A 27,519-nucleotide genomic window follows, 5' to 3' on the forward strand; every position below is an offset into this window, starting at 1 on the left:
AAATAACTCTGGACTTTTGAATCATAACCTGTTTTTATGTTTTAAAAAAAAGTCTGTATGATTAACCCCCACCCCATAAAAAGGAAGTCATTGCCTGTCCTCTCAAGTTCTGTTTGATGAGTTCTCTGTGTTGAACTGAATCATATAAAATAAAACTTCCTGCCACCCTCTAAACTTTTTAAATTAAATTAATTAATTTATGTTACATGCTGACCACAGTTTTCCCTACCTCCTCTCCTCCCATTCCCTACCCCACCTCCTCTTTGCCCCCCAAACCATTCCTCCTCGGTTTTTGTTCAGAATAGGGCAAGTCTCCCATGGATATCAACAAATCGTGCATGTCAAGTTTTGGTAGGACTAAGCTCTTCCCCTTGTAGTAATGCTGGATAAGAAAACCCAGTAGGAATAGGTTCCCAAAAACCATCCAAAGCAGTGGGGACACTGTTAGGAGACCCTGTCACATATATATAGAGGGTCTAGGTCAGTCTCATGCAAGCTCTCTGGTTGCGGGTTCAGACTCTGTGAGCTCTATGAGCTCAGGTTAATTGATTCTATGAGTTTTCTTGTGATGTTCCTGACCCCTATGACTTGTACAATCCTTCCTCTCTTCAGCAAGATTCCTGAAGCTTTGTGTAATGTTTGATTGTGGGTTGCTGGATGAAGCCTCTCTGGTGACAATTGGAGTCGACACCAATCTATGAATATAACAGAATATTGTTGGGCATCATTATATTGACTTTTTCTCCAGTCATGTTTGGTTCTATTCTAGGTCTCTGGGTCATCCAGCCTCTGGTTCCTGGCACTCCAGGCAGTGTCAGGGGTGGGCCATTATCATGGCATGGGTCTCAGGCTGGACCAGTCATTGGTTGGCCACTACCACAATCTCTGGGACACCCTTAACACAGCACATCCCATAGGGAGGACAGACTGTAGTTCAAAGGTTATGTGTGGCTGGGTTGTCTCAATCCCTCTATTGGAAGTCTTGCTTGATCAAGGGAGATGGCCAGTTCAGGCTACATATGTCCTATTGCTAGGGTCATAGCTGGGGTCATCCTTGTATATTCCTGGGAGTTTCCCTTGCACCAGGTTTCTACCTGACCCCAAAATACCGCCCCCCTGCAGCCACCTCTTTCAGTACCCTCCCCCCCATCCCTCCTTAAAATTTTGTGAAAGTCTGATATCCATTCTGTTTTTTGGGTTGTTCTGGGGATTCTTTCTGAGAAGTCCCTTGTCTCCATTGCCATACCTTTTAGGATGTCATGAATGCTTTCTTGTTCTCTCTCCCTATATCTTTTATTTCCACTCTTTTCCTTTGACACAGAATCTCACTGTGTAACTGACCAGCCTGGAACTCAGAGACAGGGATTAAAGGCATGTGTACCAACACACCCAGCTTTTTAAATTTTTTTTTTTTTATTTCACTCTTTCCCATAGGCAGCTTTTTATTCCCTTTTTTTTTTTTTTTTTTTTTTTTGAGACAAGGTTTCTCTGTGTACTCCTGGCTGTCCTGGAACTTGTTCTATAGACCAAGCTGGCCTCAAACTCACAGAGATCTGCCTGCCTCTGCCTCCTGTGTGCTGGGATTAAAGGTGTGTGCCACCACCACTCAGCTTTTATTCACTCTTAATGGGGATCCTATCCAGGTCTTTCCAAACATTTTTATTATTTTTAATTATGTGTATGTGTGTGTCTGTGACTGAGTGGGCACTGTGCAAGTGAGTGCAGGTGCCATGAAGGTCAGAGGCCTGGAACTGGAGTGACAGACAATTATGAGTTTCTTGATGTGGGTGCTGGGAACCCTGCAGGAGCAGAGCATACCACTAAACAATCTTTCTAGTCCCTCCTTTCCAGGTTTATAGGCAAGGATCCCCTTTTCTTTAGGACCCCTGTCATATCTAATGCTCTCCCTCCCACCAGGAGGTCTGATCATGGTCTCTTACTCTTTCTCCTAATAAATCTCATTCATGATGTGTAATAATTATATGTCAACTTCCTTTCCTGGACTGACCTTTATTTCTATTGTATTGCTACTCTTATTATTACAGTTAATACATAGCAAGGCCCCGTTTCAAACCTCCCTACTCCCCACCCCTGCTCACCTGCTCAATAACAAACCAATTACTTACATATACAGATCCACTTGTATATAATTTCCCCCGCCCCCTCCAGAGTTTCATTATGTAGCCCTGGCTGTCTTGGAACTTACTATGTAGACCAGGCTGGCCTGGAACATGGAGATCTGCTTGTCTCTGCCTCCCAAGTGCTGGGATTAAAGGCGTATGCGTATACATACACACACACACACACACACACACACACACACACACACACACCCATGAGATTTTTTTGAAAGACCAGGTTAGATTTATTCACTCGACCAGTTTAATAGTAATGTATCAGTCCAGCAAGCAACAGGCTTTGGGGGACCAACAACAATCTCTAGCCAACACAATCCAGCTATAAAGGCTCCAGCTTTGCCCTCTCTGATTAGCTAAGAAGCCCTGCATCCCCATCACTCTGTTGCAGCACCTTGCTCTTCATCTCCATAGCAACTGTCAAGTTTCCAAAGGGCAAGTCTGATTTCTCCCTGTTTTTTCCCCTCCTCCCCCAAGTTTGCAGCTCCAATGGGAAAATCATCATGCTTTCTCATCATGCTATCTATCCGTATCCTACCAGAGTGGCAACGGAACAGGAACTCAGTACACAGGAGCTGAGAGACAGTTACGTTTACATGACAGCACTTGCATGTACAGATTCCCAGCACCCATGTAAAAAGCCAGGCATAGCCCTGAAGGCCTGTAACTCCAGCCTTGGGAGGCAGAGACTGGCATCTTAGAAGCTCTCTGGCCAGCCATTCCAGCTGAAACAGCTTCAGTGGGAGACCTTGTCTCAAGGAAGGTGGAGAACAAGAGAAGACACTGAGGTCCTCCTTTGCCTACCACTGAGGAGCACTAAACACCAACACACACACACACACAAATTAAGCAAATAATATTACATGTGTATATGTGTGTGTGTGTGTATTTTTAGACAGATTTTCGTTATGTCACCTAAGTGGCCTCAAATTTGCAATTCTCTTGCCTCATCTTCCTCAGGTCCGGAATTCCAGGTCCAGGGAGAACGGTTCAAAAATCTCTAGATCAAGCCAGGCAGTGAAGGTGCACCCCTTAATTCCAGCACTCTGGAGGCAGAGGCAGGCAGATCTCTGTGAGTTTGAGGCCAGCCTGGTCTACAAAGCAAGTTCCAGGACTGCCAGAGCTGTTACAAAGAGGAACCTTGTCTAGAAAAAACAAAAACAACAACAACAACAACAAATTTCTTGATCAACTAGGTGTCAGAACAGGAACTTCTTCAGCAATTTGGCCAGGGCTTGGGACTCTCTTAGCCACAGCTCCCTTTCCAGGAAGCTGGAAGGCCCTCAGCCTCCGCCCCGCCCCTACGGTGACGCAGCTTTGACGCAGGCGCAGCGGCGCGCGCTGTTTCCGGAAGTGTCCACCGCCTTCTGTTCCGTGGCTGCCTCCAACATTCAGGTCGCTGCTCTTCGCTGCGGAACTCTGCGCGTGGACCGGTGTCGACCTGGGCGGGGCCAGGGTTCCGTCTGAGCAGCAGAATGGAGATAATCCGGAGCAGTGCGTGTCTGCCGCGTAACCCCCCCTTGTCTCCAAGTCCACCCAGCGTGCTGGGCCTAGACCTCGTGTGCTTGGCAGGGCCCTGGGCCAAGTCAGTCCTGCTAGGCTTTGCATCCTCTGAAGCCGGTGCTGTTGGAGGGACTGTCCCTCTGCGAAACTGACACCTTTGGGACCTTTGCTTTTCCCTTCCCCGTGCATCTCCTCTGGCCTAGCCTTTTTAAGTCGTGCACACTTCGGGTCTTGACTCCTCTGCCTAGCCACCCCTGAAGAAGTTGTCTCCCTGTGGTCCTTGCACACCTTAGGGACTTGTCTGTCTCTTCCGTGGCCCTTCTCCCATCTTTTAGTTGGTGGGCAGGAAGGCTGGCCACTGGTTCTGAGCTGCTTCTTGGTTTCTCTACAGATTTTAAGATTAATCTTCACAAAGTGTACCAGGCCATAGAGGAGGCTGACTTCTTCGCCATCGATGGGGAGTTTTCAGGTATCACTCCCTTGAAAGCTCTGGGCTTACACCTTGTATAGCTAAGACTCCTTTCGTAATCTTGCTGGTTATGGCAGAAGCGTGAGAAAGATGCAGTGGTTCTCAGATTGGTCAGGCTGGGAGGTTTGTGGATACAGATTATGGTTCTGGTGCTGCTTAAAACAATTGAGGTGTATATGGTTAAAAACCAGGGGATTTAGTTCTTTTATTGTTGTCTCCCCCCTCCCCCGCCCTCCCCGCCCCCCTCCCCTCCCCCAGGGGAGTTTCCTCTGTAACAGCCCTGGTAGTCCTGGAACTCTCTTTGTGATCAAAGGTTTGCACGCCTCAGGCCCTCTCCATCTAATTTTAAAAATACATTCACTTGTTGAATCTAGAGCTGGCCATTTCAGTTAGATGGTGGCCATCTCCCCACAAGCCCTCCAGTGCTGTGGGGTTACAGGTGTGCGTTGCCACGCTTAGTTTTTATACAGTGAAGGTCCAAACTCAGGTCCTTTTGTTTGCATGGCAAACACTTTATCCTTAGAGCCATTTCCCCAGCCTTGTTTCAGTTGTTCTTAAGTAGTTTTGCAATTTGGTGGCATTAATTACACACATGTTGCTATGCAGCCAGCACCGTACATTTCTGGAATTTTTAAAAATGTTAAACAGACACACTACTCATGGGTGTATTCATTACTCCCTTTAGCCTCTCTCAGCCATCATTTGTCTTTGATTGTGGCCACTCTAGACACATCATGTAAATGAAATCCTGTAGTATTTTGTGACTTGCCAGGGCCACACTTGGATGGCAAATAAGGATATTACTTAATGCTTTAGTGGAAATCTTTATTGCTTATCTCAGTAGATATATGTGTGCATTTATGTGTGTTTGTGTGTGTTTGCATAAGTGTGTGCACATACATATGCATGAATGGAGGCTAGAGTTCAATATTGGATGCTTTCCTCAATCAAACTCTACTTTTCTTTCTTTTTTTTGAGACAACATCTCTTACTGAACCTAGAATTTTACCTGATTGTCTGTCTGGCCAGTGTGCTCCAGGGATCCGGTCTCCCCAGTGTTGCACGTAGCTGTTTGCATCAGTTCTGGGGATTCCAACTCAGGTCCTCATGCTTACACAGCAAGTGTTTTGCTGACTGATCCATCTCCAACCCCTAATTATTATTTTTCTATGAATGTAGGAATCCAACCTGGGTCCTCTCATGTGCAAGGCAAGCAAGCACTTCTACCAGTGAACTGTACCCACTGCACACATTAATGTTAATTTTGAAAAAGTGTGATATAGACACTGAATTAATTTTAACTAATGGGAATGTGAATAGGCACTTGGAGACTGACACTCTGGCATATGACAGTTTTACACTCACATTTATTAATGAGCCCAATCCTTATTTTTTGTGATTTAGGAATCAGTGATGGACCCTCAGTCACTGCATTGACAAGTGGTTTTGACACCCCAGAAGAGAGATATCAGAAGCTTAAAAAGGCAAGTGGATATGCTTAAAAGTCTTTTTCTCTGTCATGTGGGTCCTACTGTTGAATTATGAAGAGGTGGAATCATTAAACTTACACTTCCATGTTTTCTAAGTGAGGTGTGTCTTCTTAACACCAGCCACAAAATAATACTTTTGTGATGTTTAAATTAGCAAAAAATGTTGCTTTCTGGAAAACATTCTGAGGAAGGGTTATTATTTCTTTTTTTTGTCGGAGCTGAGGACTGAACCCAGGGCCTTGTGCTTGCTAGGCAAGCGCTCTACCATTGAGCTAAATCCCCAGCTCAGGGCTATTATTTCCTAAAATTAATTTGATATATAGGAAATAAATATGATGTAATTATTATAATAATTTGGAAATAGGCCTAATGCTATGCTCTGAGGATGATAGATGGCTTCTTAGTTGGGAACAAATTAAGAATTGTGTATAAATGAATATGACTTCTGATGTATAGCCTGCAGTCTATTCCCACTGGTCTGTTCTGTTGAAGTTATATTGAGTGATTCAGAAAACCACCAGATTGAGAATGCTTACTCATGTTAGATATGTGGTTCTCTTGTGACTGATGTTTTATTTTCCTTTTCCAGCATTCTATGGACTTCTTACTGTTTCAGTTTGGCCTTTGCACTTTTAAGTATGACCACATAGATTCCAAGTAGGTTGTCTTTTTTTTTTTTTTGGTTTTTTTGAGACAGGGTTTCTCTGTGTAGCTTTGGAGCCTTTCCTGGAACTCACTCTGTAGCTCAGGCTGGCCTCGAACTCACAGAGATCTGCCAGGCTCTGCCTCCCGAGTGCTGGGATTAAAGGCGTGCGCCACCACTGCCCAGCGTAGGTTGTCTCATTGGTTGGGAATTCCTAAGCTGTCTGCTGGTATCACCCCTAAGTGTCCTCTCTCTTGTTTTTCCAGGCACATAACGAAGTCATTTAACTTCTATGTTTTCCCCAAGCCTTTCAGTAGGTCCTCACCAGATGTCAAGTTTGTTTGCCAGGTCAGTAGGGGAACTGCATTTCTCCGTTTATGAAGTGCTGTTGGGATGGAGTGGAAATGTAGAATTCTTTTAGATTTAGCTCTAGGGGCTGGAGCTGTAGGCCAGTTAGTAGAGTGCTTGCCCAGCATGAATGATGCCCTGGGTTCCAGCTCCAGTACCACGTTGTGGTATATGCCTGTGATTTGGCCTTGGGAGGGAGGTGGAGGTAGAGGGGTCATTAATTAGAAGTCATCCTTGACTACATAATGAGTTTGAGGGCAGTCTGGACTATGTGAGACTCTGTTTCAAAAACAAAAAACAAAACTAATACCCCCCACCCCCACCCCAGAAAAAGCAAACCAAGCTTTGGGTAAGTTATCTCACCTCTCACTTTTCTGACTTTTATTCTTAGATTTTTAAATTAATGACAATGTTATCGCCTCTTCATTTCAGAATATTATAAGGAATAGGCTTAAAGATAAGCAGATGGAAATTAGATCATGAACTTTATTATAATAAAGCTGAGTTGGGGGTCATGATATTGCAGTGGGTCTCTATTTGGGACTTCTGCTGTCTTCCTCTGGATTTATCCTATAGTAGGATCCACAGACTTCTCCTTACCTTGTTGTCTTTATCTTGCCTCAAGGGTGGAGCTTTATTTTCTGAAAGAGTCAAACTTCTTAAACCTGAGTCCTTTACCTTAACTCACTAATTTGGAAACAAAAGGTGGAAAAGACTCTGTTTTCCTTTTGCACCAAGTAGAGATGCAAGGAGACTTGAGACTTGGGGTAGCTGGCTTGGCAGACACTGGATAAGTGGTTTCCTTCTGCTTGTCGTTTGTTATCATGGAAAAGGAGAGTGAATGTGGGGCTGCCTCTGCTCTGTAAAGCCTGCAGCTTAGGGTCTCTCCCTAGGAACATGAGTTCATCTTTTCTTGTGTTTTGTTTTGTTTTGTTTTTTGTTTTTTTTGTTTTTCAAGACAGGGTTTCTCTGTGTAGCTTTGGAGCCTTTCCTGGAACTCACTCTGTAGCCTTGAACTCACAGAGATCCGCCTGCCTCTGCCTCCTGAGTGCTGGGAGTAAAGGCGTGTGCCACCACTGCCTAGCCTGATGAGTTCATCTTTGTCTTTTCCTTTTTTACCATAGAGGTAGTAATGTAGCTGTGGACATCTAGAGGACAGACTACTGGGTACTTTCTTTCTAAGTAACAAGATAAGGGCTGGCAATGTAGCTTAGTAGGTAGAGTGTTTGCCTTCTATGCACAAGTCTTTGAATTTGATTCCCAGCACTTGCATAAACTGGGCAAGTGGCACATACCTGTAATTCTAGGGTCTCATGTATGATAGGTAAACATTTTATAAACTGAGCTACCTCCCTGGCCCTAAAGCTGTTTCGCTGTTGTTGTTTGCTTGTTTTATTTAAAAGTACAACTGCAGGAGCTGGGGATATGGCTGAGTGGGGGAATCTCAGCTCGGATTCCCTACAGTCAGAACCTGTAGTCCCAGGGCTGCATGTTGAGACTGGTGGATTCTGAGGGGAGGTGCCTGATGGCTAGCTAGTCTGGCTGAAAAGGCAAGCACCAGGTTCAATGAGAGACTATGTCTCAAAAATTAAAGTGGAGACTGATTGAGAAAAATACTCAGTGTTGACCTCAGGCCTCCACATATGGCTGGGTATGGGTGAGTTGAGTGCACCTGTGCATATATGTATATATATGTGTGTGTGTGTGTGTGTGTGTGTGTGTGTGTGTGTATCACATACAGTCAAATGCATATATACACAAAGCAAAGTAGAGAATGATGTGAAGATAAGCACATGTACCCCCTCCCACATACTACATACACATAGACACACACCCACATCTGCAGAGCTACATTTTACAAAGGAGTTAGGTGCTAGAGTCTGAATAGATTAAAATTATGTCACAGTTGTTCTCAAAGAATTCCTATCCTTAAGTTATCTGGGACCTAAAGGCAAAATAGCTTACCATGTCCTTGAAAATTAAATGTGTTTAGCATTGAGCTGCTAGGTAAGGCGGAGGAATGGGCTGCGAAGTGCTGCCTAACCCAGGGCTGGAGGTGGAGTGAAGCAAATGGGGTTGCAAAATGGCATTTATATGCTTTTTGTCTTCTTTTCCTATTTCCACACCTTCTCTTCGTTGTCTGAGACTTGGTCCCATGAGGGTCAGGCTGTTTCAAACTTACTAAGTAGCGAAGGATTACCTTGAACTTCTGGTTCTCCTGCTCGATGTGTGTCACAGGTCCGCCTTTGTCTTTAATAAATGGTGAAATAATTGTATGTATACCAAAGAATTTTCCAAGAATAAATGTCATTGTGATTAATTTATCAGCAAATGGTTGATTTGTCTACTTATTTTATACATCTGTATCTAGGGTTGTGTGAAATTTCTTGGGTGAAAAGGAGTTTCTAGTGGAAAAAGTTCAAGCAGCCCTGGTTGGGCACTTAGTAGACAAAATGCCTATCCAGGCCCTTCTTAGTGTGTCTGTCAGACACGGAGTGTTTGCATGGGTATATAAGACTTCAGGAGAACAGAGGAAATTGCAGTAGCTACAGTATTATTCTCCTCTTTAGTTGCTTTGAGGAAGGGCTTCATGATTTGGCAAAATTCATATAGTCTTGAAAATTATTTACTCAGCTTTAATGAATCTATTCACATCTTTTATCTTCTAGGTATAGGATATGTTTGTTTAGTTAGGTTTTCTCAAGGATTTTGTTCTCTGGATATTGAACGTTAAAATCATCTAATTGACTAGGTGGTGGTGACACATGCATTTAATCCCAGAACTCAGGAGGCAGAGTCAGGTGGATTTCTGTGAGTTTGAGGCCAGCCTGGTCTATGAAGTGAATTTCAGGACAGCCAGAGCAGTTATATAGAGAAACCCTGTCTTGAAAAACCAAAAGGAAAAAAAAAAATAAGAAGGAAAAACTATCCAACTTGCCACGTCTGGTGGCACAGGCCTGTAATCCCAGCTACTTAAGAGACTGAGGCAGGGAGCAACAGAGCTCCAACTGTCAGTGGGCTACAGAGTGAGTACAAAGCTATCTTTGACAACTCAGTGAGACCTTGTCTGTAAAAACAAAAAGCAGAGTGCTTAGGATACAGCTCCATGGTAGAGCACTTGCATAGCATGTATGAAGCTGTAGGTTTAGTCCCCACTTCTTAGAAACAAAAACAAGAGCCCACAAAGAAAGAATATTTAGGGCTGTGAATGCAGCTAGCTCATTTGGTGCAGTGTTGGCCCAGCATGAATGAGGCTTTGGAGTTCATCCCTAGGACCCAGAGACTGGGAGTGGTTGTGCATAGCTGCAGTCTCAGCCCTCAGGAAGCTTCAGGATAAGGAAGTTCAGGGTTATCATTTTCAGCTATATGGTGAGTTCTAGCTAGCCTGGCTACATGAAGCCATGTCTCAAAAAAACAACACAAACCAGCATGAGACAAAAGAAAACATTCAATTAAGATTTTGAACCTTCAAGACTGGTAAGATGGCCAAGGGGGTAAAAGTGCTTGCTTTGAGTTCAGTGCCTTGAATTCTACAGGTTGTCCTCTGCCATTCCACCACCACCCCTCTTATACACACACACACACACACATACACACACACACACACACACACACACACAATTTTACTAATGATATGATGTGGGCCTTCTGTATCCGACTCAGTGTAAATACTGCCTTACATTCCTTCAGTTTATACTCTAGGTTGTGTGAATATACTTTATTTCTGTTTACAGTCTCACAGTCAGTATAGTAGCAGAGGGCAGGATCCTTCTCCATTGTGGAGTTATCTGTCTACTCAGTGGATTTTAACATTATAAAACAGAGAAACAGAGAATGTTTTACAAAGCTACTAAAGTGAAGAGCCATGGTGTTTTAAATGAATGAGTAGTCATGGCAGCTATGGCTAAAGACTTTTGACCTTTGGCCTTCTTCTTTCTTGTCATGGTTACTTGTCTGTATCACCTCTCTGTGGTTTTGACACTGGCCTTGAATCTCACTGACATGTGTGTTGTTTGTTTCAGAGCTCCAGCATTGACTTCCTAGCAAGCCAAGGATTTGACTTTAATAAAGTGTTTTGCAGTGGTAAGACTGGCTTTGTAGTTGATAAGTCTTTGAAATCCTTCAGAAGTAAATCTCATTTCGCTTAAGAATCATCATCATCGCTTAAAAGACTTTTTATTTTATCAATTTAGAGTTCATCATGTAGATAGTGCTAGGTTTCATGTGCAGTACTGGGGCTACAGATGTGTGCTGCCTCATCTAGCTTGTCCATGAGTGCTGGGACTCCAAACTCTGCTCCTTGTGGCTTCATAGCAAGGGTTTAACTGACTGAGTTATATCCTGAACCTCTGTATTTAATTTTTTATTAAAGAAATTTTTACATTTATGTATTACCCCTGTACCACAGAGCTCAGAAGAGGATTTTGTATACTTTGCAGCTAGAGGTAAAGGTGTTTGTGAGCTGTCTGAGTGGGTGCTGGGAACTGAACTCAGGTCCTCTGGAAGAGCAGCAAATGCTTTTAACTGCTTCAGCTCCACCCTCTGTCTTTGTAAACCTGGTTAATTCTGAGGTGAGCAGGAGAGTATTTCCTTAAATTGTAATGAGGCCTCTTAAACTCTTACTTGGTAGAGAATAGTTCATCATACCATTTAGGACTTAGTTACATCTATGTCCAAATGTAGGAATAGTTTCTAGTTTCTGCCAGTGTGACAGGTGCATGTAATACTTAGTACCATATTCTGGTCTTTTAGTCACAATATTTCCTTATCCATTACTGTATATCTTATAATTGGAGATATCTCATGAGGAGAGGTGTGGTCTATATAGTTGGCACGATTCTAAGGGCTCACCTGTAAGGATGTGGGTCTGGATAGCATGCTGAGGAGGGACAGTGGCTTCCTCATGTCCCATCCTCACTGAAGAATATGAGGCCTCTTTATCAGGGAGGTGACTATTAACTATTTATAGAATAGTAGTGCTGGAATATTGGATAGTAGCACATAGTAGAATGACCTTCCTTCCCGTAAATGTCTGAGAGTGAAGGTGGCAGGCCAGGGGTAAGTCAGTGGAAGAGCACTTGCTAGCATAGGTGAGACCCAGTCTCATCCTTAGTACTGCAAAAGGACAAGGAAGAAGGAAAAAGTAATATTTGGGAGTCAGATGTGGGATGGCTGCCTGCAATCCTAGTATTTAGAAGCTGAGGCAGGAGTATTGCAAGTTCAGTGCCAGCCTTGGCTACATAGCAAGAGACCTAGTCTCAAAACCAGAAGGCCTGGAATAACTCTGCTGCTGAAAGTTCTTCCCAGGGCTGTGTCACAGGCTCTGTGACTTGCAGCCATTCTCCAGGCGCTTGAGCTCTGGCTTGGCATTGTTGCATGCCTAGCCCTTCTCTTGCTCAGGGTGACTGCAGCATACAACAGGATGATCACAAGTGCCCAGTTTTGTGCATTTCTTGAGGAAATCCTAACTTGGATTGATTTTGTTGTCAATTAACATAGTGAGTTCCAGGAAAGCCAGGGCTACATGGTGGGACCTTGACTCAAAAAACAAAGACAAACAAATACACATAGTTTGTGTGAGGGCTGGACACATGGCTCAGAAGTTAGGAGTGGTAGCTTTTCTTCTACGGGGCTGGAGTTCAGTTCCTACCACCCACATTTGGCACCTCACAATTGCCTGTAACTCCAGTTCTAGGGGATCCAAGGCCCTTTTCTGATCTCAGCAGGCACCTGCACAAGACACATCACATACGTATAAATAAAAATAAATGTATAAGAAGAGTTTTCTGTGTGAAATCATGATTTCTTCTAATTTATTCTTTAAACAATTATGTGTAGGAATTCCATATCTGAATCAAGAAGAAGAAAGACAACTGAGAGAGCAATTGGATGAAAAACGTTCTCAGGCCAATGGGGCAGGAGTTCTGACAAAATGTCCTGTGACAATTCCTGAGGATCAGAGGAAATTTATTGACCAAGTAATGTAAGTTCCTAGTCAGACATTGTACAGCATGGGCCTCGGGGCTGTCTCACACTCCAGCACCTGCAGGGTACCTATGTAGGTGTGATGTGAGAGACAGGCTTTAATTGTGGCTTATTGGAGGATGTCTGTCTCTCACACCTACTTGTGTTTCACATGCACAGGTGTGCACAAGTTGATACGAGAGCCTGTCTCTTGATTGTGGCAGGACTTCTGTCTTCCACACCAACTTGTGCTTCAGATGCACAACTGTTCACACAAGTATGAATGTGAGTTGTAGGCTTTAATTGTGGCATATCTAAATATGGGCAATAACAGCAAATTGCATCATGTTTGGACCTGTTCCATGCTACTGTGGGGCCTCAGCAGGTGTGCAGGTGCCTGGACCAAGCTTTCTTAGAACATTGCCTTGTGTATACACTTTTTGTTTCTTACAGTGAAGTTTTTAACAGGCAGATATGCCCTGGGAGGAGTATCTAGTCTTGTATAGGTTAGTTAACAATGTAATAGCTTTATTAGAAAAGTCAAAAATATATTACTAGTATTGATGAATTCTTTCTTAAAATACAAGTTTTGTGCACGTGTAAGTGGTATATATACACATATATTGAGTGTCTGGATGAGGAAGTCAGAGAAGGGGGTTGGGTATCCTGCATCACTCTTTGCTTTATTACTTTGAGGTGGGGTTTCTCCCTGAACCTTGGAGCTAGGCTGGCCATCGGCATGGCTCAGTGATCCTTCTGTCTCTGCAATGCCCCTTCTCATCATTGTGGTCATGGCTATGTGTTAAGCCCTGCTGACTTACTGGTGTGAGGGTCTGCACTTGTCCTCATGGTTGCAGAGCAAGTACTCTTAACTTGTCTCTGTAGCTTTAACACGGATTAATTGTTTGAGAAATTATTATAATATTAAGAATTTTACCCAAAGCATATGTAAAAACACACCTGTTTTCTTTGGTTTTGATTATCTTTTTGGTTTGCTCAGAATGTATGGAAAGGAGACCTATAAGCATAAGAAATATGTTCTTGGGGCTGGTAATGTAACTTAGTTGGTAGATTGCTTGCCTGTAATGCACAGAGCCTAGGGTTTGGTTTCCAGCACTGCGTCAATTGAGTGTAGTGGTGAATCCTGGGAGGCAGGACCAGGAGAAGCAGAAGGTCAAGCTGTCTTCAGTACATAGCAAGTTCGAGGTCAGCTTGGGATACATGAGACTGTCTCAAAAAAGAAAAAAGGGAAAAAACAAGACTGCTTTTGTGTGTGTGTGTGGGCATGTTCCAGAAATAGAATTCAGGCTTTTGTTCATGTAGACAAGTGCTGTGCCACTGGCTTCACTGTGCCCAGTATTTACATTGCTTTTGAGTGTAACTATTGCTGGTGACTTTGAGTATGGGTTTTGAGTACAATGACTTCTGACCACTTCATTTCTTCAAGGTACTGATGGTCATTGTCTGATTCTTACTCATTAGAGAGAAGATAGAGGACTTCCTACAAAATGAAGAGGAGAGCTTGGATCTAGAGCCGTGCACTGGGTCAGTTGCTGTTTGTTGCATGCATTCCTTCCTTCCTTCCTCCCTCCCTCCCTCCCTCCTTCCCTCCCTCCCCCCTTCTTTCTTCCTTCCTTCTTTCCTTTCTTCCTTTCTTTAAATTCTTTTTCTGTTTGGTTTTTTGAGACAGGCTTTCTCTGTATAACAGCTCTGGCTGTCCTGGAACTCACTCTGTAGGCCAGGCTGGCCTTGAACTCAGAGATCCCCTGCCTCTGCCTCCTGAGTGCTGGGATCAAAGGCATGTGCCACCATGCCCAGCATGTATGGTCATTTTACAACATCCTTATCAATAGTCTGTCATAGGTGTGCTCCTGAGACTTGTAGTGCTAACACAATGGGAATGTTTGTCTGCTGAGACTCAGAATGAATACTTTTTCCCATCCTTGGACAGCACTTAGCCTTTAGGTTGTGCCCAGGAGCAGCATCATTGGTCTGGAGGAGTGCTAAACACATGAGGACCTCAGAAGAGAAGGATTCACTGTCAGGCCACCTCTGTTCTTTTAATTTCTCTCTACAGAGAAAAACCAAATCAGCATGTGAGAGTATCTCAGCATCTTTCCCCCTTACTTTATGACACACTTCACAAAGGTGTTGGAATGCAGCTGTAGGAAGCAAATAGGAAACAATATATTTGACCATAATTTCTACCTAGTCTCTAAAAGCAATATAGTAACTTTAAAATTTTGATAAAGGCAAAAGATGAGTCCTTCCACCTCAGAAATGTGCCTATATTTGTTGTCCATACCATTTTCTAATGAGGACACTAAGTTCAATCTTTTCCAAGCATCAACTGATCAGTAAGGGTTCACTCTTAATAATCCAAGTTAATTCCTTTTTTTGTTTTATAGGTTCCAAAGAAAACTTATTTATCAGACTTTGAGTTGGAAGTAAGTATTTGAATTAGATGTGAGAGAGCTCTCAAGGACAGAGATTTAATAAAATATAATCTTTGGTCCCATTGCTCTTGAAATTTTCAGTTATGAGTGATTTGACCCTATCATGTCCCTAGTCAGTTCTTAAATTGTCTGCCCTTTTTCTGTTACCACATATAACTTATCTGTCTTAAGGCACATGTAACTCCCTCTGTTCTCCGTGTCTTTGCCCCTCCAAACTAAAAAATAATCTACAGTGATGTGTGCATGGGAATAATCTGAAGCAGGACAGAGGGAGCTGTTGGCTGGCTTGTCCAACCTCCTTTCTTGTCCTTTCCACACATCTAACTCTCTGCGCTCTCACATCCCTGTCCTCTTCGGCTGCTGCAAACACCAAGGCAAACTGCAACCCAGCACCCCCCTTGTGTACCCCATGATTTCTGCAGACATTGTCACCACTTCAGTTACAAAGTAGGCATTAGGAAGCAAAATGTCCTCTGTGGCAATGAGTTGACTATATTATGAAATACCAAGCATTTTAGAAAGTGCTAAAAATCCTAAAAATTTCACATGAAATTGATAACATTCCAGTGCATTTAAGAGAAGAGGCAGAGAACAGCGGCTGCAATGTTGAAGTAGGCTTATTGTAAAGTCTTCCTGTGAAGTGCAGTGATGATTGCCCTATTTCAGTAAAACTTTAGTTTCTTTGTCTTTTTTTTTTGAGTCTGCACTGATTGTTTGTTTGTTTGTTTGTTTAGGTATCCCAAAGGCATTCATGTTGAGACACTAGAGACTGAAAAGGTAACTAAAAGTTATTCTATGCTGACAGCTAACACAGTGATGCACTGAGGTGTTGATAGGTTTCCCTTTTCCCTGGCTCCCATGATCTGTGACTGTCCTCTCTGAACCTGCTTTTCATTTGTATATCGGGACTAAGCATGATGATCTTAAGCTAATGTAGCTTACAGCTGTTAAAATAAAAAAATTAAAATTCAGAAGGTTTATTTTATGTGTATAAATGTTTTGCCTACATGTGGGATGTGTACCATGTGCCCATGGAAGCTAGAAGAAGAATTGGAGTTACAGGTGTTTGTGAGCCACCAGTAGGTGCAGGAATTGAATGAACTCAGGTTCTCTGCAAGAGCAGTCAGTGATCTTAATTACTGAATCATCTCCCCAGTGCCACTTAGAGCTTTTTTTTTTTTTTTTTTTTTAAATTATGATTCAGGCCAGGATTGGTTGTGTACTCCTTTAATTCCAGCACTTAGAGGCAGATAGTGCCCTGTGAGTTGCAGGCCAGCCTGGTCTACATAGTGATTTCCAGGACAGCCGGGGCTATGTAGAGAGATCCTGTTTCAAACAAAACAAAACAATCAAAAAACCAACAAAACCAACCAAATTATTCAGTGGATAAGTGGAAGAGAACTTTTTTCCATCTGTAATATATACATACATTGTAATATTTTTTCTTTCTTTAATTAAAGATTTATTTATTTATTTATTTATTTGTTTATTTATTTATTTATTTATTTTCCGGGACAGGGTTTCTTTGTGTAGTTTTGGTGCCTATCCTGGAGCTTGCTCTGTAGACCAGGCTGGCCTTGAACTCACAGAGATCCACCTTGCTCTGCTGAGATTAAAGGCGTGCGCCACAGCTACCAGTGATTTTTATTTTATGTGCATGGGTGTTTTGTCTACATGTATGTCTGTGTACCATGTATGTACAATGCTGAAAAGGGAATTGGATCTCACAGGACTGGATAGACAGTTGTTAGCTGTCATGTGGTTCTGATAATCAAATCAAACTTGGGTCCTCTAGAAGAGCAGTCAGTGCCCTTAACTGTGGAGCCATCTCTCCAGCTCCTCTTTTTCTCTTAAAATTTACATACACACACATACGCACTTGCTTGTCTGTGGCTGTGTGTTGGGAGTTGGGGCATGTAGAGGTCAGAAGACAGCTTGTGGGTCAGTTCTCTCTTTCCAGGGATAGAACTCAGGTTGTCAGAGTTGTCATTAGGTGCTTCTACCTAATGAGTCATGTCCCTTGCAGTGTGCTTAATGAATATAAAATATAATTTATGAGAAATAAAACTATACTTATGCAAGGTTTTTTTCTCGTGTTCATAAAATGTGTACATACTTTATTTAAAACTAATTATTTAGAACTTCATGGTCAAAAGTTACATAACCTCTATGGTTCCTATACAAAGTCTTATTTGCACATTCTGTGGCTGATTTCAACTGACGTTTGTTAGTTTGGATTCTTTTTTTTTTTTCCCCCCAGAGCTGAGGACCGAACCCAGGGCCTTGTGCTTGGTAGGCAAGTGCTCTACCACTGAGCTAAATCCCCAACCCCTAGTTTGAATTCTTAAATTCTTAGCCTTTGGAGGCTAAGGGGAGCTCAAGATGTTTCCAGACTACTACTGCACATTTGCTTTGTCTTTTAGAAGGAGAGACACATAGTTATCAGCAAAGTGGATGAAGAAGAACGTAAGAGAAGAGAGCAGGAGAAGTATGCAAAGGAGCAGGTAAGTGCGCTTTCTATTTCTTTTGAGTAAGAAATGAAAATACAGATAGGATTCATTTCTTTCTATGTATTTCTGGATCACAGTTGTTGGATCAGTTTGGCCAGCAGATGGCCACTTGTTAAAGGTAATTTTGGTTTGCTTTTGAAGCCCAGTAGGGTCTTAGGCTGCAGTTCCTAATTTTCTTGTCTCAGTGTTCCAATTGCTGGGATTATAGCCATGTGCTGCCTTGTCTGCCTTGTTATTTTTTCCTAAGTCACCTTGATTGACTTGGAAATTCTAACACGTCCTATAGCTAGGTATGGTGGTGCATGCCTCTAATCCTAGCACTTGGAAGGAGGAGGGAGGAAGGTCAGGAGTTCAAGGCCAGCATAAGGTACATGAAATCCTGATTCAGAAAAGAAATAAATAACCCCCTCCCCAAATATTTGAAGTGATGTTAACTCTGAGTGCTATTAATTAAGTAATTAATGAGTAATTTAACAATAGCTTATTTTTCTCTAAAACAGAAAAGTGTGTAGATTATCCTATTTATCTATATTTTCTTAAATTAATTTTATTATTTTTTAAAGATATACTTGTTTTTTCTTTTGAGACAGGCTTTCTCTGTGTAGCCCTGGCTGTCCTGGAACTCACTCTGTAGACCAGGCTGGCCTCAGACTTAGAGATCCTCCTGCCTCTGCCTCCTGAGTGCTGGGATTAAAGATGTTCGCCACCACCACCCAGTGAAGAGTTACTTTTATTATTTTTATTTATGTGTATGTGTGTGTCTTTGAAAGTGAATGCTACATCTGCACAAGTGGGCATGGGAGTCCCTGAAGCTGGAGTTAAATGCCTTAGTGAGCTACCTAATGTGAGTGCTGGAGTTAAATGCATTAGTGAGCTGCCTAATGTGAATGCTGGAGTTAAATGCATTAGTGAGCTACCTAATGTGAATGCTGGAGTTAAATGCATTAGTGAGCTGCCTAATGTGAATGCTGGAGTTAAATGCCTTAGTGAGCTACCTAATGTGAGTGCTGGAGTTAAATGCATTAGTGAGCTACCTAATGTGAATGCTGGAGTTAAATGCCTTAGTGAGCTGCCTAATGTGAATGCTGGAGTTAAATGCCTTAGTGAGCTGCCTAATGTGAGTGCTGGAGTTAAATGCATTAGTGAGCTGCCTAATGTGAATGCTGGAGTTAAATGCATTAGTGAGCTGCCTAATGTGAATGCTGGAGTTAAATGCCTTAGTGAGCTGCCTAATGTGAGTGCTGGAGTTAAATGCATTAGTGAGCTGCCTAATGTGAATGCTGGAGTTAAATGCATTAGTGAGCTACCTAATGTGAGTGCTGGCAACTGGACTTGGCTCCTCTGGAAAAGTAAACAGTGCTCTTAACATCTGAGCCATTTTTTCAGATCAAAAAATTTATTTTTTTAAACTTGTGTGTGTGTGTGTGTGTGTGTGTGTGTGTGTGTACTCCCTCCCCCCCGAAAATTAGAAGAGCCTGTGATATCCCCTAGAACAGGAGTTACAGGTGGTTATTGGTGCAAGAATGGAACCCAGGTTCCTGGAAAGAGGAGTAACACTCTTAACTATGGTGGTATCTCTCTAGGTTCCTCATTTTATATGCTATTAGGGATTATTGCTACAAATCCTGTGACACTAAAGCTATCTCACTTGATGTAAAATTTCATTTTGTTGGAGGTTCAGGCTTTAGTTCATTTAAGTAAGGAATGTAATGTGCCTTTTAAAAACTATTTCTCATTTGTTACAGTGTGTATGTGTGTGTGTGTGTGTGTGTGTGTGAGAGAGAGAGAGAGAGAGAGAGAGAGAGAGAGAGAGAGAAACAGAGACAGAGACAGAGACAGACAGAGAGAGACAGAGAGAGACAGGGAGGAAGAGACAGAGGGAGGGAGGGAAGTAGAGAGAGACGGGAAGAGAGAGAGGAAGAGAGGAGCTCATGTGTCGAAGGACATGCATGTGAAGGTCAATAGAAAGCTTTGAGGAGATGGTTCTTTTCCTTACAGGTTTTGAGGCCTGTGTGGCAAGTGCCTTTACCTACTGAGCCCTCTTGCTGGCTCTATTTGTTTTTTGTTTTGTTTGTTTTTTGTTTTCTTGTTTTTTGTTTTTTCGAGACAGGATTTCTCTGTGTAGTTTTGGTGCCTGTCCTGTTTACCCTGTAGACCAGGCTAGCCTCAAACTCATAGAGATCCACCGGCTCTACCTCCCAAGTGCTGGGACTAAAGGCATACGCCACTGCCACCCAGCTTCCATTTGTTTTTAATTTAGTTTCTTTTACTTAGGAGGAACTGAATGATGCTGTGGGATTTTCAAGAGTCATCCATGCCATTGCTAATTCGGTAAGTCATCTACGTTTTGGTTTTGTTTCTAGAATGGCTAAGCACAATATTTAAAATGATGTGTCTAACTGCTATTGGAAATTGCTCACTTGGTTGCTGTCTTAGTTAGGGTGTCTATTGCTGTGAAGAGACACCATGACCATGGCAGCTCTTATGAAGGAGAACATTTATTTGGGGCTGGCTTATAGTTTAGAGGTTCAGTCCATTATCTTCATGGCGGACATGGCAGCGTGCAGGCAGAGAGTGTGCTGGAGAAGGAGCTGAGAATGTAAGAGAAGCTACATTTTGATAGGAAGTGAACTGAGACAACTGGGCATATCTTGATTATAGGAGACCTCAAAGCCTGCCCCCACAGTGATACACTTCCTCCAACAAGGCCACACCTACTCTAACAAAGCCACACCTCCTAATAGTGCCATTCCCTATGAGCTTATGGGGCCGATTACATTTAGACTACCACAGTTACCCTTGGAATGTTTATCTAGTCTTAAGGAAGAAGTTACTGACATAGGGTAGGCTACTGCTGTGCAATGCACCAGGTCAGAAGCCATCATTGCTGAATTGTATCCAAACCAGTTTTCAGAAATCCTTTGTTGCTAAAGTACAATGGAGTTTAACCCTACTCTGAGATGTCCATGTATAGCTATGTGAAACTGACATCGTTAGTCTGAAATTGAGACATAAGTCAAGGAGCAAGTCGAGGAGTCCACAGGATAAATAATTACAAGTTGACTTCCTCCACAGAACTCTAGTTCAATCCTGAAATACATCCACAATCTTAGTAATATTAAAGCTCTAAAAATGTACTGGCTGTTTGTGTAAATGTGCTAGAGAATTCTATGGTAGACATCTTTCCTTGGCCCTTTCTGAAAGGCATCCACCTTTGCATGGGTAAGCGAAGTAGTGCTCTTGCTTGGACAGTAAGTAGATCACCTAGGTCTAAGACTTTCTTTTTGGGCAGTTGCATCTGGGAAATGGAGTTGTCTTGTTCCTTAGATGATTGGCCATTGAGACCCTCTCAGAGTTCAGTGCAGGTCTGTCAACATGGGAGGAGGCACACCATGACCTCATTTGGGGATAACGTATATGATAGAGCCTCCTAAAAGATCATTAGCCACAAGGAACTTGTTACTGAAGTAGACAGATAAACTGTTCTGAACACAGAATTGTGTGATCATGGGAAGAGAGAGGGGTGAGTCCCTTCAGCAGCTGCTAAGATCACAGGTCCTAGGTTGGGGATTTAGCTCAGTGGTTTAGCCCTGGGTTCAATCCTCAGCTTAAAAAAAAAAAAAATCACAGGTCCCCAGAAAAACAGGTTCTGGTTGCACTTGATACTAGATGCTTGAGCCAGTATGCTTGAGAAGCAAGGGAGCCCATTAACTAGCACAATGATTTGGCTGACTTTCCAAATTTGAGGCATTTGTTCTCCTGGTACATGGATAAATGTCTATTTGCTAAACTGTATGTACTCCGAAAAAAAATACAAAGACATTAATAGTACCTTTGAATATCTATGTTGCCTGGGCAGATCTGAGAACTGGAAAATGATAGAGATCTCTTCAAAACACTGAGTTTAAATAGAAGGATCTAAATAAAACTATGTTTCCTAGGATCTAGAGGAAACAAAGTAGAAAAAAAGTTGTCACAGATCTTAGAAATTAAAATATTTATTATATTAATTTCTTTCTTTCTTTCTTTCTTTTTTCTGAGACAGGGTTTCTCTATGTAGCCCCGTCTGTCCTGGAACTCACTTTGTAGTCCAGACTGGCCTGGAACTCACAGAGATCTGCCTGCCTCTGCCTCCTGAGTGCTGGGTTTAAAGGACTGTGCCACCACAGCCTGGCTTTAATAAGGTCTATGAAGCCAGCAGATAGTAAACACATGTATCTATCTTATCTTTTTATTTATTTATTTATTTTTAATTAAAAATTTATTTATGTGTATGGATGTTTTGCCTGAATGTATATGTGTGGACTTGTGAGTGAAGCTGCCTACAGAATCCAGAAGAGTGTGTCAGGTCCCCTGGAGCTGGATTTACAGGTGGTTTTAAGTGCCCAGTGTAGTTACTGGGAACTGAACCTTTGTTTTTAAGATTTATTTATTTATTATGTATACAGTGTTCTGCCTACATGTATTCCTGCACACCAGAAGAGGGCATCAGATCTCATTCTAGATGGTTATGAGCCGCCATGTGTTTGCTGTCCTGGCTCTAGATGTCACATGTGTACATACAGCAGTAAGTGCAAGTATGGCTGCTATGGGGTTAAATGAGAATGGCCACCCTAGGCTCATAGATCTGAGTGCTTGGTGAGGAGGGCGTGACACTATTTCAAAGGATTAGGAAGTGTGTCACTGAGGGTCAGCTTTGAGGTTTCAGAAGCCCATGCCAAGCCCAGAGTCTCTTTCTGCAGATCAGGATGTAGCTCTCAGCTACCACTCCAGTGCTATGCATGCTGCCATGTTTCCTGCCATCATGACAATGGACTAAGCCTCTGGAACTGGAAGCAAGCCCCAATTAAATGCTTTCCTTTATAAGAAGAGTTGTCTTGGCCATGGTGTTTCTCACAGCAATAGAACACTGACTAAGACAGCTGTTGACATCTGGCATCTTCCTTCTTCACTTGTTTCCCTGACCCCCAGTTCTTTCACTTGTCATGGTCTTCATTGAGTCAGCTAGTCTGGCTGACCAGTGGTCCCTCCCAAGTGTTTGCATTATAGAAATGTGTGCCACTGTGCTGGGAATCCACACTCAGGCCCTCCTACTTATGAGACTAACTGCTTTACTGGCTGAGCCCTCTCCTGAGCCTAGTTCCAGGCCTGTGAGAAGTGTAAAACGGACCAGACTCCTGCTTTTTGTGCAACTATTGTAGTCTTTGACTTCATAGTGTCTAGTCACGATGCTTTCCTTCATGTCTTGTCTTCCCAGCTTCTCACCTGGGTTCAATTAGGTTCATTCATTAGAATGTCTGTCACACAGTGCTTGGCATTTTAACAATGCATATAGACTCAAGACGCATATAGATACTGATCCAAAAACAGCACAGCTTGTTAGATTTAGGATATTTTATATAAGATTAATTATGTCAAAGAATTAAGTTGAGCTCTGAGTTTGACATGTTCAATGGAGAACCATTGGAACTTTGTAAAAAGCCTCACTGTAGTGCTTCATGCTTTATGTTCAAAATGGAGTCATCTAGCCAGGACCACACAGTGAGTTCCGCACAACCTACAGAGGAGACCCTGTGTCAAACAAAACAAAACACCCTTTTTAACCCACAAATAAGTGACGAAAACAAAGAAACAAACAAAATTTGAAAACAAAGCAGAATATGGTGGCGCATGCCTAATCCCAGCACTTGAGGAACAGAGGCACAAGGATCAGGCGTTCAAGGTTATCCTCAGCTACCCCAGATATGTTTATTTCGGGGAACACACAATATTTCAGGGAACACAATTCCCACCACGTTTCCCCTGCTTTTGTCTAAAATTAAAAAATGTTATAACATACAAGAAAAACTATCCAATAAGTATATACAATATATACAGTCAAGAATTACATTAACAATGTCTAGTCCATTAACATTTGACAAATTCAGATAAAAACTCCATTATATATATTAACAATGTCCAGTCAGAGCCAGCCTGGCTACATGAGGACCTGTCTCAACTCTTCCTCTAATCCCCAAAACTAAACCAGCATCAATATCTTCTCCCTATCCCCTGAAGAATCACAAGGCCAGGACATTCTATTTTAGTAGTTAAGTTTTTATGAAAATGCAGCAATTTATTGTCCATGTACTGTATTCAGTTAATTGAGAAGAAATGAAGGTCACCAGGATGGCTCAGTGGGTAAGGCACTTGCCATGCAAGCCTGGGGACCTGAGTCTGACTTCCCAAATCCATGGAAAGGTGAAAAGAGCAAACCTACCCCACAAATCTGTACCCTGACCTTCTCCACAGGCATGCTGTGGCATGTGTGCTTGCTGCCCCCTCTCAAGTATGTGTACACACACAGGCTAAAAATAATAAACTTTAAAAAAGAAGAGCAGTGACATGCCATGTCCCTTGAACTGTGACATGATAATGTAGGAAATGAAAGTTTGTTGAGTTTAATAAAATTAGGAATTAGTTATTTTTATATTTTATAGCATTGTTATAAATATATCTTTAAAAATAGGTAGGCTGTTTTAAACGTTTTAAAAATATATACTTGAAGTTTTGTTCACAGCTTTTGGCAAGTCTAGTTCTCAGGATTTCAGATTTCATTGTTTAAAAGTGGTTCAGTCAAACTTACTACTCCCAGCCAGATACCATGTGTGCTATATCCCCACCCTCTCAGGGAGTCTGAGGCAGGAGGATTGCTATAGCTCAGAAGATCAGGAGCAGCCTGGGTAGTACAGTAAGACTTATCTTAAAAAACAAAACCAACAACAAAGAACTACATCAAATTCCTGATAAGAAAAACAGAAAAATCACTAAGAAAAATCACAGGGTGTATGCCTGTAATCTCAGCACTTGAGATGCTGAGGCAGGAAGGGCATGAGTTTGAGGCCAGTGCAGATTACCTAGTGAGCAGTGGGCTTGTCTGTCTTTGTTGTGAGACTCTTGTCTTATATGAATCATCCGTCTTACTCTTAAGCCCTGATGTAATTTTGACATGCTTTTCCTAACCTTGTCTTTTCCCAGGGGAAGCTGGTTGTTGGACACAATATGCTCTTGGATGTCATGCATACAATTCACCAGTTCTACTGCCCTCTGCCTGCAGTAAGTGGCTCCAGTGTGACACCCCCTGCCTTTCAACTGTGACTGCGCTCTCTGCCTGGGTTGCAGTTCCTCAGTTCCTCATATGTGGCATGTCCCAAGGAACTACCTTACTCTTCTTTTTTAAAGATTTATTTTATTATTTTATGTGTATAAGTGTTTTGCCCTCATGTATGTGTGTCATGTTCATGCCTGGTGCCCAAGGAGGCCCAGAAGAGGGCACTTTTGGACTGAAGTGAGAGAAGATTCTGAGCTGTGAGGTGTCCTGGGTCTTCTGAAAGAGCAGCACATGCTGTTAATTGTTGAACCATCTCTAGCCCCTCAGCTATCATCTTAAAAACATTTTCTAGGGACCTGGGAAGGTAGTTCAAAAGTTAACTGTTGATGCAAGTTTCTAGCCTTGCCTGTGCTGTTTTGATAGGATGTGTATATGAGCTGTTTTAGCAGTTTGATAGCTGTCAGCTATTGCCAGAGCAAAGCTAAATATTTATTTCCTTGATTGATACTGATGGGTTTGCTCATTTACTACTGCACAGAGGATGGGCCGTAGGCACCTCTGAAATTAGATTTAGGAGAGCTGGAAGGAAATTGGTGCCACATGATTGCCTCCTGCTGAGCACCCTGAGACTCCCTGGGGACTTGGATGGCATTTCTGTGCTTGGAATCAGGTCATTTGAGCCATTATCCCATGTCTCCAGTCTGCCTTTGTAACTCAGACAGCTATGTTGGATAATACCTGATTTATGAAAAGAATTAGGTGATGGCCCAAATTTGGGTTGTATGGCTGTAGTTTGCCAAGCCATGTGTATTAGTCAGGGTTCTCTAGAGAAACAAAACTGACAGGATAAATTTATATATATATATAAAGGGAATTTATTAGAATGGCTTATAGCCTGTGGTCCAGCTGGTACAATGTCTGTCTATCAATGGAAAGCCCTAGAACCCAGTAGTTGTTCAGTCCGCGAGGCTAGATGTCTCAGCTGGTCGTCAGTGGACACAGGAGTCCTGAAGAAGTTGGTCCTCATGCCCATGAGATTGAGAGTAACAGGCAGAGAGAGTAAAACCCCCTTCTTCCATGTTCTTTATGTAGGCTGCCAGCAGAAAGTATGGCCCAGATCAAAGGTGGGTCTTTCACCTCAGAAAATCTGGATTAAAGGTATATCTTCTCACCTCAAAAATCCATATTTTCTGGGTGAGGTGGCACATTGCCTTTAGCCCCAGCACTTAGGAGGCAGAGGCAGGCAGATATCTGTGAGTTCTAGAGCAGCTAAGGGCTGTCACACAGAGAAACCCTGTCTCAAAACAAACAAACAAACAAAAAAATCCAGATTAGAAGTGGGTCTCTCAACTTCCAGTGACTTACTTAAGGAAACAAACAAACAAAAAAATCCCTCACAGGTGTGCCCAGCCATTTGGGTTTTAGTTAATTCCAGATGTAGTCAAGTTGACAACCAAGAATAGTCATCACACCATGCTTTATTTTTATTTACTTAAAAAACTTTATTTTAGGACTGTCAAGGTGTCTCAGTGGTTAAGTGCCCTTGCTTTTTCAGTGGACCTAGGTTTGGTTCCCAGCACCCACACTGGGTGGCCCATAGCTGCTTATAAGTCTAGCTCCAGGGGATCTGATGCCTTCTGACCTCCAAGGACACCTGCAAAAATGTGGTGCCCCAAAACTCACCCACATACACATAAATAAATATAAATAATTTTTAAAATGTGTGAGTGTTTTCCCTGCATATGTGTATGTACACAGTTTGCTTGCCTGATGTCACAGAGGCCAGAGAAGGTTGTCAGTTCCCCTGAAGCTGGAGTTACAGATACTTGTGAGCCACCCTGTGGGTGCTGAGAATTGACCCTGTCCTCTGGAAAAGCAGCAAGTATTCTTAAACAGGAGCCATCTCTCCAGCCCCTACTTATGTGGCCCAGATTGGTTGTGAATTCTTAGGCCCAAGTGCTAGGATTACAACCTGCTCCCTGTCTTCTGGCCCAGCCCCTGCTTTAAACTGCTGGAGGTTGGACTCCTGTTTTTATTGCTTCTTGGAAGTTTTGGCTCTTGGATAAGAATTTGGCTTCTTTTACATATCTGCATTCTCTCTTTATGTTTCCTAGGTCTTGTTGCCCTTTCAGAGGCAACGAGGAGGAGAGCAGTGCACTTGACCACTTGCATAGTGGGTCTGCTGGTCCCTTGCTCTAGGGCTTTGCTTTTAAGGTTGCCACCACTTCCATGACAGACCCACCATCCCCTAGGATGCAAGGGTTCCAACGAGAGTGATGACCAGATATTTGCATTTTCTATCTAAAGAGCTTATGGTTGTTTTCAGTCATTCATTTCTCACTGGCCAGGGAGACCAATGGAGCAGCTCCTTTCCTGACCATAAAGCGGTGAAGTTACCAAAAGGAGCAGGGGAGCATATTTAATGTTGTATGTCTGGGTGTTATAAATACTGAACAGAGGCAGGCATATGGAAGGCATTAAATATTGAATTAACAAATGAATGTCTATGACTGATGTATGGCTCTCTTCACATTACAGACCCTGCCTAAAATTCCCAAGTAATCTCACATTCCTTGTTTTTCAGCCTGTCAGGTCGTATCTGATTGCCTATGTAAGCCAGCCTTTGTTAGGCTCCATGTCCCCAGCTAGTTGACACGTTTCGTAAACGCTATGTGTTCTGGTAGGCCTGTGGTTTGGGTGCATGATTACTTCTGCCTGCTTTACTGTGGCTTTGCTGCATGTTTTCAGTCTACAGCTACACTCACCTTTTCCTGCCACACAGTTCTTCTCTGCATACTGCCGTGCTAGTTCTGGCTGTTCTGTGGCCAACCCCTCCAGGCTTTGGTGCCTCCAGGGTGCCTACATTTTGCTGTAGGTTACATGGTGCAACCAATTCTAGATGATTTTACAC

General features: G+C 42.6%; 1 protein-coding gene across 3 annotated transcripts in view; it reads left to right on the forward strand.

Annotated features, from left to right (window-relative positions):
* The first annotated feature begins 3,474 nt into the window (after positions 1–3,474).
* The window catches only part of Parn (poly(A)-specific ribonuclease), a 171,909-nt gene continuing 147,864 nt past the window's right edge, over positions 3,475–27,519 (forward strand). Inside the window, exons 1-13 of one of the 3 annotated variants that reach the window (XM_036197933.1) lie at positions 3,475–3,629; positions 4,030–4,107; positions 5,512–5,591; positions 6,187–6,254; positions 6,507–6,588; positions 10,611–10,671; positions 12,427–12,571; positions 14,035–14,097; positions 14,961–14,999; positions 15,743–15,785; positions 17,435–17,512; positions 19,793–19,849; positions 24,536–24,613. In XM_036197933.1, coding sequence (XP_036053826.1) covers positions 3,611–3,629; positions 4,030–4,107; positions 5,512–5,591; positions 6,187–6,254; positions 6,507–6,588; positions 10,611–10,671; positions 12,427–12,571; positions 14,035–14,097; positions 14,961–14,999; positions 15,743–15,785; positions 17,435–17,512; positions 19,793–19,849; positions 24,536–24,613 — 891 coding nt within the window. In that variant the 5' untranslated portion in view covers positions 3,475–3,610. Of the gene's footprint in view, positions 3,630–4,029; positions 4,108–5,511; positions 5,592–6,186; positions 6,255–6,506; positions 6,589–10,610; positions 10,672–12,426; positions 12,572–14,034; positions 14,098–14,960; positions 15,000–15,742; positions 15,786–17,431; positions 17,513–19,792; positions 19,850–24,535; positions 24,614–27,519 lie in introns of all 3 variants that reach the window. The other 2 variants (XM_036197932.1, XM_036197934.1) reach the window with 2 other exon arrangements.

Source organism: Onychomys torridus, chromosome 8, assembly GCF_903995425.1.
Source record: "Onychomys torridus chromosome 8, mOncTor1.1, whole genome shotgun sequence".
In the NCBI taxonomy this organism is placed as follows: domain Eukaryota; kingdom Metazoa; phylum Chordata; class Mammalia; order Rodentia; family Cricetidae; genus Onychomys; species Onychomys torridus.